Source organism: Microtus oregoni, unplaced genomic scaffold, assembly GCF_018167655.1.
Source record: "Microtus oregoni isolate MIOR12 unplaced genomic scaffold, Mior012 000006F_ref0000085, whole genome shotgun sequence".
NCBI lineage: Eukaryota > Metazoa > Chordata > Mammalia > Rodentia > Cricetidae > Microtus > Microtus oregoni.
Window position 1 is genome coordinate 26,603,362 of NW_024543065.1, and position 14,884 is coordinate 26,618,245.

Here is a 14,884-nt window from a genome sequence, read left to right on the forward strand (position 1 = left end):
CACCTGAGGTTTTTATGCACGGTCACTCTGGGTATAGCTTATGAGAAGTATGGTTTCAGTATGGACACAGAGCTCAGCATGTGGAGCCTCTTGTAGAAGGAAATCTGAGAGGGGTTGTTGTGCCCAGATTACGACCCCCAGAGGGAGACCACCAGAGAGGCCCAGACTGTATTAAGCAAGGTTTAATTAGCATAATACAGACATGTTCGGAACCCCTGTCTCCAACACCCCCTGCAGCAAGATAGAAAGAGGAGTTGTATCTCATCTGTGGGGTAAGTTTTTTTAAAGGTATAACTACAAAAAGGCTTTCTGAAGCTGCTTTTGTCATGGGTGCAAGGTCTTTTGCTCTCTCCCATCCTGCTTCTTTATCACCAGGTGGCTGGTTGGGCTGAGCTAAGTGACCTTGTGCTCGGAAGGGGAAGAGGGGAAGGCCACTATCTTCCTGGGAAAACATTCTGATAGGAAATTTCTTCTCACCCCTTTGAGAATAAGGGGTGAGGGTCCCACAGAGTATTTTCACATTAAAGTGGGTAAAGGAGCTTGCCATCAAGCCTGCCAGCCCGAATTCGATCCCTAGACCAACATGGTGGAAGGAAAAATATCAAACCCTGTAAGTCATTATCTGACCTTCACATTTGTGTCATGGCATGCCTGTGCTTACACAGAGCACACACACACACACACACACACACACACACACACACACTAAACACTTTTTAAAAGACCGCATAATAATACTTAGGTGGAAATGTCATCAGTGCTGGGCATTGCACACAGGGTCGATGAATATTTCTGTTGTTTCTGGGTCTTTCCTTTTCACACTATAGAACTCAAAAACAAAACTAAAAAACAATAACCCACATTATGTCACCTTCCAAGACTGAAGAGTATTGCAAGATGTCCTCCAGAGTCTTGAATGGTGATGAACGTATAGTTGGTTTGGTAGAAAGAGCTTTGGAACATCTATGGAAAGGTAGAGAGAAAGCAAGGTGAGAGTTGGTCTGCAAAGCCGTCTTAATTATGGCCCTAGGGATCTTATCCCATAGCGAGTCCTGGAAATAGGATAACTCATCAATTTCCCCGAAGTGAGGGGAGAGGGCTGGAGGGCTGGGCTTATTTTTTCACATTTATTTAGTTATGCGTATGTGTGTGTTTGTGTGTGTGTGTGCATGTGCACATGTGTGCCATGCCACTGCACATTACATGGCGGTCAGGAGACAATTTGTGGGATTCAGATCTCTCCTTCTACTGTGTGGGTCCTAGAGATCGAACTCAAGTCGTCAGGCTTGCCAGCAAGTGTCTTTACAGGTTGAGGCATCTCACCAGCCCATGGCCTCTGCATTTACCAGAATGTTTTTTACCATAATAATAACAACAGGGGCTGGAGAGCTGGCTCAGAGGTTAAGAGCATTGCCTGCTCTTCCAAGGGTCCTGAGTTCAATTCCCAGCAACCACATGGTGGCTCACAACCATCTGTAATGATGTCTGGTGCCCTCTTCTGGCCTGCAGTCATACACACAGAGAGAATATTGTATACACAATAAACAAACAAACAAATAAATAAATAAATAAAAATAACAACAGTAACTATTGTTTTTGTTTTTTCAAGACAGGGTTTCTCTGTAACCATCCCAGCTGTCCTGGGACTCACTTTGTCACTCATTTCCTACATGCTGTAGGAACGTGGCATGAGCATAGGCTAAGGTAATTCCTGAAGGCTGACAGCAGGTAGGAGTCTCAGTAACAACTTCAGGGATTATATACTTGTGTCCAGAAGAGTATCTGGGAAGCCCGTCAGATCACACACCATACAGGGTAGGATTCAGAATAAACTCTTGGCCTGCACTGCTAAACTGTGTGTGTGTGTGTGTGTGTGTGTGTGTGTGTATCCATGTGTGCATGAGTGCATGCTTGTGTGTGGAGGCTAGAGAGAAACCTCTATTAAATAAAATATTTAACTTGTGTGTGTTTATTTGAGCTTATAAGAGGACATCAGAAGACAATTTGTGGGAGTTAGTTTTGGTTCTCTCTTTCCACCGTGTGGGTTTTGGGTGGGGATTGAACTCAGGTTGTCAGGCTTGGTAACAAGTGCCTTTACATGGCTGAGTCATCTTGCTGGTCCATTTAAAAATTATTATTGCTCAATTGTACCACAAGGACATGTGCTCAACTATGTTCATAGCAGCTTTGTTTGTCATAGCCAGAACCTGTAAACAACCTAAATGCCCCTCAATCGAAGAATGAATAAGAAAAATGTGGCACATTTACACAGCAGAAAAAAAATAATGACAGCTTGAATTTTGCAGGAATATGGATGGAGCTATAAAACATTATTTTGAGTGAGGTAGCTCAGACACAGAAAGACAATTATCACATGTACTCACTCATAGGTGGTTTTTAAACATAAAGCAAAGAAAGCCAGCTTACAAACCAGAGAACTTAGACAACAATGCGGACACTAAGAGAGATTTACATAGATCTAATCTACATGGGAAGTAGAAAGTAGAAAAAGACAAGATCTCCTGAGTAAATTGGGAGCATGGGGATCTTGGGGGAGAACTGAAAGGGGGAGGGGAGAGGCAGGGAGTGGAGCAGAGAAAATGTAGAGCTCGATAAATATCAATAAAATAAAAAAGAAAAAATTATTATTATAGGCAGGGTGGTCGTGGCACGTGTCTTTAATCTCAGCACTCAGAAGGCAGGAGGATTTCTGTGAGTTCGAGGTCAGCCTGGACTACAAGAATTAGTTTCAGAACAGACTTCAAAGCTACAGAGAAACCCTGTTTCAAAAAAACAAAAATTATTATTATTTTTTTTTTCACGATAGTGATTCTCTGTTATCATCTTGGCTATTATCATCTGTTATCATTCTGGAACTCACTTCGTTAACCAGACTGGCCTTATACTCAGAGATCCACCTGCCTCTGCCTCCTAAGTGCTGGGATTAAAGGTATGAGGCATCACATCACCTGGCAAAAAATTATTTCCTTAAAAATAGGATTTCACTAGATCCACTATAAAGATCAGTATGGCCTGGGACTCACAGATATACCAGCTTCTGCTCCCCAAGTGCTATGATTAAAGGGCTTTATTACCATTTTCTCAATGGTGGACAGGATGGAATCCAGGGCCTCAAGTATGCTCAGTAAACATTCTCTCACTAAACTCTATCTTCTTTATAGACAGACGTTTCTGTCCCACCTGGTCTCGCAGCTGTTCAGTCCCAAAGAAACACACAGAGGCTTATATTAATTATAAACTGTTTGCCCATTAGCTCAGGCTTATTACTAACTAGCTCTTACAACTTAAATTAACCTATAATTCTTGTTATGTTTAGCCACGTGGCTTAGTACTTTTCTTAGTAAGGCTTTCTCAGCTTGCTTCCTCTGCATCTGGCTGGTGACTGGTGCTCTGCCTTTCCTTTTCCCAGAATTCTCTTACGCTGGTCTCCCTGCCTATACTTCCTGCCTGGTTACTGGCTAATCAGCATTTTATTAAGTACGAGTGACAAATCTTTACAGTGTATAAAAGCATTATCCCACAACATACCCCCCCTTTTTTCTTGCCTGAAGATCAGAAGGTAAAACTAAGCCACTCTAGAGGCCAGGCAAGGGAAGAACACATCATTAATCTTAGGATTTGGGAGACAGAGGCAGATGGATCTCTGTGAGTTCAAGGTTACCTTGGGCTACACAATATCAATGCAGAAACAGACCCAGGTGGTGGTGGGTCACACACTTTTAATTCCGACACTGAAGGGAAATATAAAACGGGAGGAGACAGATGCTCAGGGCTTAGTCTGCAGTGTCCCAGCCTTGGTAGAGGTAAGATTTTTCTAGTGGCATGCAGTTTTGCTTTTCTGATCTTCGGTTTGAATCCCAGTATCTGTCTCTGGGTTTTTATTATTCATGCTACACTCCAGTTTAAAAAATTTCTATTTATTCTCAAATAAATACTCATTTATATCTGGATCTACAATTTAATATTTTAATTCCTATGAAAAACAGGAATAGGGCTGGAGAGATGGCTCAGAGGTTAAGAGCATTGCCTGCTCTTCCAAAGGTCCTGAGTTCAATTCCCGGCAACCACATAGTGGCTCACAACCATCTGTAATGAGGTCTGGTGCCCTCTTCTGGCCTGCAGGCATACATGTAGAAAGAATATTGTATACATAATAAATAAATAAATGAATATTTAAAAAAAAAAGAAAAACAGGAATAAACAAAACATATCTTTTAGGGATTTTTTTAGTTAAGGATATAATGGGCACAAACCCCATTATTTACAAAGAACAACTGTATCAGTTACTTCTTGCGTTGCTGTGACAAAAGTCCCAATAAAAGCAAGGTCAGGAAATGTCTTAGTTAGGGTTTCTATTATGAAGAGTCCCCTTGACAACTCTTATAAAGAAAAGCATTTAGCTGTAGTGGCTCACTTATAGTTCAGAGGTTTAGTCCATCACCATGGAAGCGAGGCAGCATGTGGGCAGACGTGGTGCTCGAGTGGTAGCTGAGAGTTCATACATCTTGACTCATAATCCCAGCACTCGGGAGGCAGAGGCAGGTAGATCTCTGTGAGTGTGAGGCCAGCCTGGTTGACACAGTGGATTCCAGGACAGCCACAGAGAAAGAAAAATGTATTCTTAGGGTTAGACATGAAGCTCAGTGGTAGAATGTTTGCCCCAAATGCACAAGGTCCTAGGTTTGGTCCACAATACTAGGACAAAAGAAAAAATCTGATATTCCAACATTGTACATACACTGTATGATTTCTAAATCTATATATTTCGACCAATATTTTAATTGTAAAGTAAAAGCTTCTCTAGTTGTTATTTTAATTTTTATTCCTTGTCAGCATTTCAAAGTCAGTATGTCCTAACTAAATGCATCTACTTTCTCTCAAATGTTGCTTGTGATCCTGCATTTCCTACTTTGTCAAAGTTTCTACCATATTGCTGAAGTTCTAAACCTTCAAGTCACGTGGGAGTCTTCCCTCTTCATGAACTCCACATTGGATTAACCCCAAGTTCTGTTGAATTTGATCCCTAAACAATGCCCAGCACGTGTCCTTTCCTTACACCGAACACTGTGGTTCCACAGTTCATGTTCTTACCAGCACTAATGCGATAGCCCCTTCACTAGTATATCCCTTTAATCATCTTTCCTCAACAATATTGCCAGAAGCACTTTAAAAAGCAAACAGACTGATTATACTTCTCCTTAGCTCAGAAGTCTTTGATAAGTATGTGTAGTACATACTTGTAATCACAGCCCTTGTGAGGCCAAGACAGGATGTTCCTGAGTTTGAAGCCAGTCTGGCCTACATAGTGAGTCCCTAAAATAGACTGACAAATGTTTAATGACTTCTTACTTATAGAACAATACAACCTAAGACATTGAGCATAAAGACTCATAATTTGGCCTCTGCTTATTTGTGCTGTCTTCTCCATCCCCTTTCTTCAGCTTGGTCTCGGGTTCAAACTGGCTGCTTCCTCATGTGTCATGTCATGACAGTGCACAGGCCGTGCTAGCTGCTGCGCCCTGCCTTCTCGCTTCTTCTTCAAGGCTTTATCCATCCTTTAAATTTTAGCTCTCTCTTTCCTTCATGAAGGCTACTCACCCGGCCTAGAAATAATCCTGCCCGTTTCCCATTGTGCTGTGTGCCCTGTCAGTTCACATAAAATTTGTGCGCACATCTGTTAGCTGGGTCTGCAATACTAGTGAACTCTGGTTCTTTCCTCTCCTCCCTTCTCTTCCCCTCTCTATATAGCTGAGGATGATCTTGAATTTCTGATCCTCTTGCCTCCACCTCCACTGTTGGGGTTCCATGAATGCTTGTTTATGCCTGAGTTTGTGTGGTGTGTGGGACTGGAGACAGGGCTTTGTGCATGCTGGACAAGTACTACACCAACGGAGCCGCATTGCCAGCAGTAACTCTCATTCTTAACTGGAACAAGATCTTGGCCTTCAAGATTTGAGAAAGCAGCTCAGCAAAGGGCTGTGGTAGGAAGAGCAACCCCACCCTGGTTTTACAGGAGTTTCTGAAAATCTACAGGCAATGTACTGTGGTACTGTGCTTTTTTTTTTTTTTTTTTTTGAATTTTCGAGACAGGGTTTCTCCGAAGCTTTGGTTCCTGTCCTGGAACTAGCTCTTGTAGACCAGGCTGGCCTCGAACTCACAGAGATCCGCCTACCTCTGCCTCCGGAGTGCTGGGATTAAAGGCGTGCGCCACCACCGCCCGGCTGTACTTGCTTTTTAAAGATTAAGAGTTTACTTTCCATGTTGCTTAGGGTGGAATTGGGCATTCCTCCTTTTGTTCTCCTACTGGATGTTACATAGGGGTCCTATCCCAGCACCAGCCATGTTTACATCTGTGTCTGAGCACATAACGTAGGAGACATGCCATTATAGGGGAGGAAAAATAACCTCACCATCCTTCTAAATTGCTTGGTTAGTCTGCAAATTAAATTGGCACAAACAAGATTAGCAGAAGAACTACCTAGGTTGGCTCCAAACTCCCGTGTTCAACAGATTCTCCTTGACTCTGCCAAGAGCAGGTAGGTCTACAAATGTTTGCCATTCTGCCTGTTCTGAGAGAGCAAGGTTAGTTGTAGATGTATGCACGGGAGTCCCACAGAATGAAACTGCAAGGCCAGATGATTGAAGCTCATGACACACAGAAAGGAACAAGAATTTCAAGTTTTAGTAGGTAGTGGGGACAAATTAATTAAGGTAAGTTAAGACAGCTTCCCCAACAGTAATATTGTCTACGAATAGCTAAGTTGCTTTCCTGATGCAGATACTTTATAAAATTTCTCTTTAACAATCTCTTTACAAAAAAATGTTCCCTTATATTTTATTTTGGGTAGTGGAAGGGAGCCGAAACTCGTGTGTTGGATGGATCTCAATTTTTTAGTTTAAAAATAATCAACATGCAGAGGGCCACATTTTTAGCGTGGCACGTTCACATTTTTGAGGTGATGTGTCCTGAGCCCCAGACACCATAAACGAAGCAATGTCATGATTAAGATAAATTTCTTAGACCTCCTAGGTGAGCCTCACTATTATGCACAGGCTGTAAAAACGCTTTACAACCCAGCAAAAAATGATTGTTTTTCAAACGCTGCATTTTCCAATCTTCCAGGCACTTTAATTGTTCTCAGACAGATGGTTAAAGCTCGACTACCGCACCCGCATATGCTAGGATAAAACCCGACTAGAGCGCCAAGAAAAAGATGATTGGCTGTGGGCCCCGAGAAGTTACATGGTTCCCCTAGCAAGAGCTGGGAAACCGCTGAATGTTCAGGTTTTGAAAACGGTTTTTGCATCGTAAAGAAAAAAGATTAACCTATCAGGAAGAACCGAGCACAGTCAATTACCAATCAAGAGCGGGAAAGGAGCCAAAGCCGGAGATACCTACGCACCACAGAGGACGTCATTCTTCAGCCTCTGCCAATAAGCCGCGGCAAGGGGCGGGGCAACAGGAAGATCGATTGCCCAAGAAAACAAACAATGTGTAGTACAACTGTCTAAACCCCAGCCCTCGGCTCCGGATGCCCTGGAATGAGCTCCCGAGCAAGGCGCTCGTGAGGTGCTCCCGGCTTTCTTCGCCCAGGGGAGGCGGGGCCGGTTGTCTCCTTCCCAGCAGAGCAAAGGCTTCCCTCCCAACAGCTCCCACGGGCTTCCAGAAAGCCCGTTGTAACTTCGCGCTATAGTTTACAGGAACAGCGAGTCGCCGGCTACCTGAGGGGGTGGGGCGGCGGCTGTGCGCAGGCGTTCTTGCCTGGTGGAGGCGTGGCCGAAACGGCCCGAGGAACCCTGGGAACTGTATTCCTCGCGTTCGAGAAACTGGTGCAGCTCCCGAGGTCTCTTGAACTACATTTCCCAGGATGCCTCGCGACCCCGGGGCGGGCCGTTTGGTTTGTTAATGAGTTCGAGAAAGCCGCGGCGCGGCCCACCAGGTTCCAAAACAAGGAAATGAAGGGGGGAGGCGGGACTGTGGGTGCCTGCGGGAGCCTCCGCCGCCACCGCGGAGGAGGAGGAGGCGGAGGAGGTGGCTGCCTCGGCCGCCGAGGAGTCCCTTGCTGAAGGCAGACCGCGGAGCGGCGGGCGGCGCGCGCGAGCCCGAGCGGCGGCTGTTGGAGAAGTGGAGCGGCGGCGGCGGAGGGACTGAGTGGCGGCGGCCCCCGCGTCCCGGTTTCTCTATGGGGGAAGCAGACAATGGATTATGATTTCAAGGCGAAGCTGGCGGCGGAGCGGGAGCGGGTGGAGGATCTGTTTGAGTACGAAGGGTGCAAAGTGGGACGCGGCACCTACGGGCATGTCTACAAGGCGAGGCGGAAAGATGGGTAAGAGCGCGGGCGGGGGAGTGGGCTCGCCCGGCCCGCCGCTGCGGCGATCCGGAGGGCTGGGTGGGTCGGAGCCCACGGGGCGAGGCGGCGTGGGTCGGGAAGCGGCGTCCGGGGGCCGACTCGGGGGCACTTGTACTGCCGCCCCCCGCTGGCCAGTCGCGCCCCTCGAAGTCGTACAGCGTAGCCCCGTCGGGGGCGTCGGTCCTGCCGCGACTCGCCGCCGCTGCGTGCTTTTAGCGGGCGACGGGACCCGGTGGAGACCGCGCCTGGAGGTGGAGTTGAGAGGTCTGGTCCCGGGGGACTCGCAGAGGTATGGGAGGGCTTGACTAAAGAGTTACCGCTATTGCCCTGTGCTGGTGACGGTCGTAGTGGAACTTCCAATCGGCGCAGCGCCTTCCCGGGGCGGCTGTTTGAATGCTCTCGGGGGCGCCGCCCGTGTGGTGGCGGCGCGCTTGGGTCCTAGCAGGCCCTTGGGGGTCTGACTCCCTGGGCGCTGTCAACCCAGCCAGCATCCCTGTGACTTACCTGCGGACTTCCTGACACTGACAGCTCACCTGCTTCCGATTCCACGTCCTAACGTCCTGAACTCAGCTGTCTGAAGATGGAGAGATAACTGATTACTACAGGCGTTTGGTGTTCTTTAGTGCCTGCCTTTCCTGCTTTCCTGCCTCATGGCTATTTTAGGCATTCCCCCACCCCCCTTTAAGACAAGGTCTCTCTGTGCACTCCTGGCTGGCCTGGAACTCAGAGATCCTCCTGCCTCTGCCTCTCAAGTACTGTGATTAAAGGCATGCTCCACCACATCCGTCCCCCCCCCCCTTTTTTTTTATTCAAGAAGAATTCTTGAGTATTTTATTCTCCTGTCAAATGACTGTGAGCTTTGGTAGTGTATATTGAGAACCTAGACCATCAGGCACAGAAAACTGAGTCACAGACTCGGACCTGAACCACAGATTCTTAGGAGTTGAGGGAAGCTATAGGAATCTCTTGGGAAGCATTTATGGATTGTTTTATTAGTAAAAGACAAACTTGATAATGTATCGCGATGTCTTCTTCAGGCCAGAGCAGGACGGGTAGCACCTGCTTCTGGCGTACAGATGGTGGGTTTAAAGCCTGTTGTCTCCTTGGTCCCATCTCGGAAGAAATTCCTTTTCCCTGGGTTCTGTAACTAGGAGAGACAGTCTCCGACGCTAAGGACTGTCAGACTATACAAAAGAGAGTTTTTAGGATCGTAGTGGAGCATTTTGAAAAGCAGGTTGTCACCACAATCTTAGATTTGAAGTGCTAATTAGGGTGCCTTCTTCACACTCCTGTAATTTGATTGGTTGGGTAAAGAACTCTAGCATCAAAGTAGGCAGTGTACATGCTAATTTTATAAGAGAAAAAAAGCATAAGCGTATGAAGTGTTTCATATACAGTGCTCTGAAGATTAGAAGTACTGTCCAGGTTTCCAGGATGATTACTGTTGCAGGTACAACTGTACAGGCCAAGCTACTCAGCCAAACGAGTTGTTTCTTTTAATTACCATGTGTCCTTGAGCGCTCGCCAGGAGCTGTAGGGTACTATAATTGACTTGTACTTTGTCTTTGGAGTACCCACTCTAATGGTTAAATTGGTATTCCAGTGGGAATCCTCCCTGGGATGTTTGAGAAAAGCCAAGCCAGTGCTACTGTTTGGACATTGTTACAAAATAATTGAAGTGGATCTGCCCTCCCTTCCATGCTAACTTTGTAATACACTTCATCTAGAATTAAAAATAGTTTTAATTTAAAATATTTTTATTTTTGCCTGGAAACTTTGAGAAAATTTAAAAATATTCTGATTTTGAATTTCATTGAATGACGGAACTTGCAACAAAACCCATTGCCCGCCTGCTTCTACGTGTTTTCCATTATGTCTCTCTAACAAAGATCCTGATTTAAATACACTTTTTCCTTGAGTAAAATTGATAAATCAGATAAATAAAATAAGGTCAGTTGTATGTTCAAGGTAGAATTTAAAAACAGCAGCAACAACAATAACAAATGATTTATAGGCAGAGGCAGGCAAATCTTTTTGAGTTTGAGGCCAACTAGGTCTACAGGTCGTGTTTCAGAACTGCCAGGGCTACACAGAGAAAGTCTGTCTTGAGAGACAAAACAAAATAAAAAACCCTCAAACCAGACAACCCCCTAACCCCCAAACCAAAAAATTCCTACTTAGAAATACTAGTTCAGACCACTGTATCACATGTAAAACAAACCGTGATAGGTTTTATTTATCTTATTTTTCTTGGATTGAGTGTTGGTCTAGATTCCTGGATTTACACTAAACACCCAAATCTCTTGTTGTGGGCTGCTGGTGGGATTAGTTTTATGTTCATTACTAATCAGCAGTTTGAAAGAACAGAAGGTTTTGGTGATGGTTCTCAACAGTGGTGCAGATTTGCTTAGTAAAAGATTTTACCCTCTGATCATTGTGAAGTACTGTTCACCTCTTTTCAGGTTTGATTTTGGTAAACTCTGGGAAAAACAGTGATGCTTGATGCTATCGTAGGGAGCAAGGGAGATGTGGGCCTGCTTGAGAGAAATGTCTCCAGCATATATAGCACTTTCTATGGTTATATCCACACAATAACATATATCAACAAAAAATGGTTAGGTCTTTAGAATAATGGAAGACAACCCTCAGTAGAAAAACCTTTGCTTAAGCTTTAGTGATAGCTTACACACAGTCCTTCAAAGTGAGATATTTAATATAGGCTGTATCATGCAGTGTAAATTTATAGCAGGCTAGAAATGCAAGCTGTGTCTGGTTTTTTAATATTTAATTGGTGCATAAAGATTTACATACTTGTGTGGTACTAGATGATGTTTTGATCCATATATACATTGTATACTGATTAAATCAGGGTAAAGGTGTCTCCTTGAATATTTAATGTGTCAAAAACACTCAAAATTCTTGTTTCTAGCTTACTTGATCATGTTGGATATCATGATTATATGCAGTTTCTTTGCTGTACAACATGGCACCAGGGTTTATTTCCTCCAAGGTTTTTTCTTTTCCTTTAATAAAGTTTTTGCTCACTAATTTTTTTTTTGTTTGTTTAGAAGGAAAAATTGATTCCCTTTAACGAAAACAATCAGACTTGGGCCCTCAAGATGGCACTTCGGGTAGAAGGACCTGTTGCCAAGCATGGGGCCAAAGTTGGCTCACGGGGATGTACATGGAGGAAGGAGAGAACCATTTCCACAAAGTTGTCCTCTGACCCCTATGGCCGTGGCATGTGGGCGCCCTCTCCCCTGAGGCGTTCAGAGTAAATAAGTGACTAATAAAATAAAATCAAGTTTACCTAAAATTCACTTACTAGAAATATTTTGTGTGGACTCTGGCGTCCATCTGGAGGTCAGGAGACAGCTCCCTGCTTCTCATCTATCTCTATCTAGTTCTGGGGCTGGGTTCAAGTTGTGCTCCTAGTGTTATCAGGCCTTCACCTGCTGAACCATCTTGTTGGTCCACATTTATTTTTGCTGGGGATAAATCCAGGGCCTTGAGACTACTAAGCATGCAGTCTGCTCTGAGCTATGCTTCCAGCTCCAGGATAGTTTAGATTTTTTTAGTCTGAGTGAGAAGTCATGCAGATTTTCTTTATTAGTAGAAAGTTCTAGGCTGTGCTGGGGATGTAACTGAACTGGCAGAGTGCTTGCCTAGCACCCCGAAGGCTCTGGGTTGTACACCACGTGAACTGATCTTGTAATCCCAACTCCTAAGCATGTGGAGCCAGGAGGATCACAAGTTCAAGACCATACTTGGCTATATATGTCTCAAAAACAAAACAAAACTGAACATAAAAATTTATAGTGACAAGCCTGAAGACAATGCTTTTCTAGTTAGGAACACTTTTAATAAAAAGATATTGTTAAAATGTCTTTTCATTAAAAGGGCCAGAAAAACCCGACGCCACAGCGTAGAGTTCTGTATGAACACTTGGCCTAATGTGAGTTGCATTTCCAAGACTAAAAACAAAGTTTTTGATTCATGTTTTTGAAAGGGACTTAATTCAGTGGTTCTCAGCCTTCCTAATGGTACAGCCCTTTAATACAGTTCTTCATGTCGTGGTGTCCCCCAACCATAAAATTATTTTCATTGCTGCTTCATAACTGTAATTTTGCTACTGTTATGAATTGTAATGTAAATATCTGATATGTAGGATGTCTGATATGTGACCCCTGTGAAAGGGGTCGCAGCCCATTGGTTGAAAACCCTGGTAATTAAAAATGAAATGGCTGCCAGGGCTCTTAAGGAATTTGAGTTGGAGGCCAGCCTGATCTACACAGTGAGTTCCAGGCCAGCCAAGGCTACACAAAGAAATCCTGTCTAGAAAAACAAACAAACAGGAAAACGTTTCGGTTTTGTCTTAAGGTTTCAGATGAGTGGTGTGTGATGTTTTAATGTGTCATGAAGTCCTTCACAAGTAGATGTAAGTACTTGTGGGTATACACGGGCAAATAGTAGGTGCAGCCGCATTGCCTATTTTGAGTGGCGTTTTCACAGTTTCTTGGTAGATGAGCATGCTTGCCTTTTTATTGGTGGCTTCTGGAGGCTGAAGAGTGGTTAGCTCTGTGATAATAGTGTTTTCCAACTGTCAAGAACTTTAGACCGTCTAGTCTGACTCCCCTTTTTTGCACATGGGAAACTCAGAGCTCTGAGAGGTTTGTTGAGCCCATTGTCACACAGCACTTAGGAAGCTTGCGGTCTAGATAGGAATTCTTGTATTTTGTGGTACATTTTCCTTCCTAATGAGAAGCCAAAAAAGCCAGTTTGCCTCTAGCTTTGGTAATTTTATTCTGAGCACTCCTTTCATGAAGAAAAAAATGTACCCATACCAGAAATATGGAAAAAAAATGACATGAAAAGGGCATTTATAAAAGGAGTGCAGAGGAGGAGGCAGCATTCAGGGTAATGCTCGGCGCTTGCACAAGACTCCAGATTCAATCCCCAGCGCAAGGCAAACAACAGAGACTGTGTGCCTAGCTGCTTCTGCTGTCGCTGCTGTAGGCCATTATTCGCTGTGCGTGGCAGCGGGATTGGGGTCTGCCTTCAGTCTTTTTTCACCGTGGACAGTGATCCAGGTTGCTGCCATTGTCATTTCCTGAAAATTAAGTCAGGCATATTTTATTTTTGTTTGGGAAAACTGTACATTTCTTACGTCCTACAGGATCAGATCTACTCATGAGTACCTTAATCGAAGACATTTGCAATGAGATCCTGACCAGTTCCCTGATTCACTTTCGTAGCGCTGGACTATGTTTTCTAGGACTTAGGTCTTTGATGTCTGACATTTTAACTAGAATGGGGTTGTCGTTGTCCCGATATCTTTATCCTCACTATCTGCCAATTCTTGCTCATGCTTCAATACCCATCTCTCTGCTTTCTTCCAGAAGTCTTTCCGTAGTCACTCACTGAGCTCAGCTATGCGTCGCTTCCTCCTTCCCGATGTAGCATCACTATAAATGATGTTACAGTCTCTCAGAAATTGTTAGCTTCAGTGTCTGTTTCAGGGTTGAGTACACACACAATCAAAACTTATGCTAGCTGTGTGTGTGGCACATACTTGTAATACCACCCATCACTCAGAAGCTGGAGGCAGGAGAAACACGGCTTCAAAGCCCAGCCTGGGTCTCATAGTGAGACGTTGTTGGAAACAAACACAAATTGTTGAATTTTTAAAAGTGCCACAAATTGGAAAACGTGTTCTCTTAACCTTAAGAACAGGTTGAAATTATATATATGGGTGTACACACATACACACATATACATAAAACATGCATACATGCATGTACCTATGTATGTACATGCACATACATATGTGTATATAGTATACACACAATCTGTACACATAATACATACACAGTACATAAATGCACATAAGGTATATAACACATGTATGCATAAAAACCATACATAATGCATGTGTACATATATACACTCACAATATATACATTGTATATATGTATAGTTTTTTGAGACAGGGTCTTACTGTGTAGCTCTGGCTGGCTTGGAACCTACATGCAGATGCGGCTGGCCTTTGACTTACAGAGAACCGTCTGCCTCTACCTTCTGTTTGCTGTGATTAAAGACATGCACTAATAGGCCTGATTTTCCCCCCAGTGACTGTTTGAAATTGAAGTGGTGATGTTATATGAGAGAGGTGACTAGATATATTTCTATAGCATTAACCAGACCCAGCGATTTTAGACTAACCTGAACTTGAACGTCCGATCTCTTCCCCACCTTTCAGTGCTAGGGTTGTAGGCACAAGTCCCAACAACACCTGGTTAATGTAGTCGCTGGAGGCAAAGCCAAGGCTTTGTAAGCCTAGGCTGACCCAGTAGCAACGTAGCTACTACATTCCCAGCTCTCTAGCTCTAGTCAGTCAGTCAGTCTGTCAGTCTCTCTCCCTCTTTCTCTCTCTGTTTATATAATTTTTTTCCCCTAAGGAGTTATACCTTTAAGCTGCCTCCCTCCATTTTGGGACAAAGGCTTGCTATGAG

At 44.2% G+C, this 14,884-nt stretch overlaps 1 protein-coding gene across 1 annotated transcript in view; it reads left to right on the plus strand.

The window, feature by feature from the left end:
• The first annotated feature begins 7,827 nt into the window (after nucleotides 1-7,827).
• The window catches only part of Cdk19 (cyclin dependent kinase 19), a 143,314-nt gene continuing 136,257 nt past the window's right edge, over nucleotides 7,828-14,884 (plus strand). The window contains exon 1 of the mRNA XM_041653528.1: nucleotides 7,828-8,348. Within this exon, the coding sequence (XP_041509462.1) occupies nucleotides 8,221-8,348 (128 nt within the window). The 5' untranslated portion in view covers nucleotides 7,828-8,220. The remainder of the gene's footprint in view (nucleotides 8,349-14,884) is intronic.